General features: G+C 34.4%; 1 protein-coding gene across 1 annotated transcript in view; it reads left to right on the top strand.

The window, feature by feature from the left end:
* Nucleotides 1-843, top strand: part of LOC108694252 (Down syndrome cell adhesion molecule-like protein Dscam2) — a 168,243-nt gene that overhangs the window by 166,030 nt on the left and 1,370 nt on the right. Inside the window, exons 28-29 of the mRNA XM_018203617.1 lie at nt 145-298; nt 366-468. Coding sequence (XP_018059106.1) covers nt 145-298; nt 366-468 — 257 coding nt within the window. The remainder of the gene's footprint in view (nt 1-144; nt 299-365; nt 469-843) is intronic.

Genomic DNA, 843 nt, shown 5'->3' with positions numbered 1-843 from the left:
TTAATTTGTAAATTGTAAATAATATAACTTTTAATTAACAATGCAACTCGATTGAAAATTAGATTAAATAGAACTAATAGAACTAATAGCAGTTAGAATTCTTTTATAAATTGTATTTTGCACACAAAGATTCAATCTGTGCAGAGCATGAAGAGCGTCTCGTCGAGAAGGCGACAGCAGAGAAAGCAGCAAACCCCAGGCGATGTCGAGAGCGACGAGAGCGAGTCTGACCCGGACCAACTGATAAGCTCGCGCACGGAATCGTCGAATCAGCTGGACGCTGGAAAATTAAAACATAGTACGTTCTAATCTGAGGTTTATTAAAAATCTCAACTAATCGATATTCTAATGCACTGTCGTTTCAGTTCGCGCGGTCTCGGACTTTATCTATCACGGCACGTCGAGCACGTCTTCGGACATTTCTCCAATGTCCGAACAGAAGTCACTGCCACGGAGGGGGCGATCAAGGTAACGAATAAAATAGCAAAATGTGTGAATTATTAATCAATTCCATCTTTGTCATAATTTTCCAATTTCTAGTCTCTCAGATCAATGTTAAAATCAGGGTTGGGAAGTAGTGTCATTTATTTATTTGTAACGCCATTTTCGTTATTTTTTTCAGTAACGATCATTACTTTTTTCTATCTGTAACGATAATGGTAACGTTACATTTTTATAGTAACAGTAACGAGCTTAACCGTTATTTTTACCGTTACTTCAATTCTCTATTATTTTTTTATTTTATAATTATTCTTAATTTCTTAAAAAGTATTTTGTACTTAATATCTTATACTGTGTTCTAATAGATACTGTCAATGTTGAAAATATATAATTCACATTACA

This window comes from Atta colombica, unplaced genomic scaffold, assembly GCF_001594045.1.
Source record: "Atta colombica isolate Treedump-2 unplaced genomic scaffold, Acol1.0 scaffold12, whole genome shotgun sequence".
In the NCBI taxonomy this organism is placed as follows: domain Eukaryota; kingdom Metazoa; phylum Arthropoda; class Insecta; order Hymenoptera; family Formicidae; genus Atta; species Atta colombica.
Note: the sequence above shows the minus strand (reverse complement) of the source record. Positions and strands in the feature narration are given on the sequence as shown.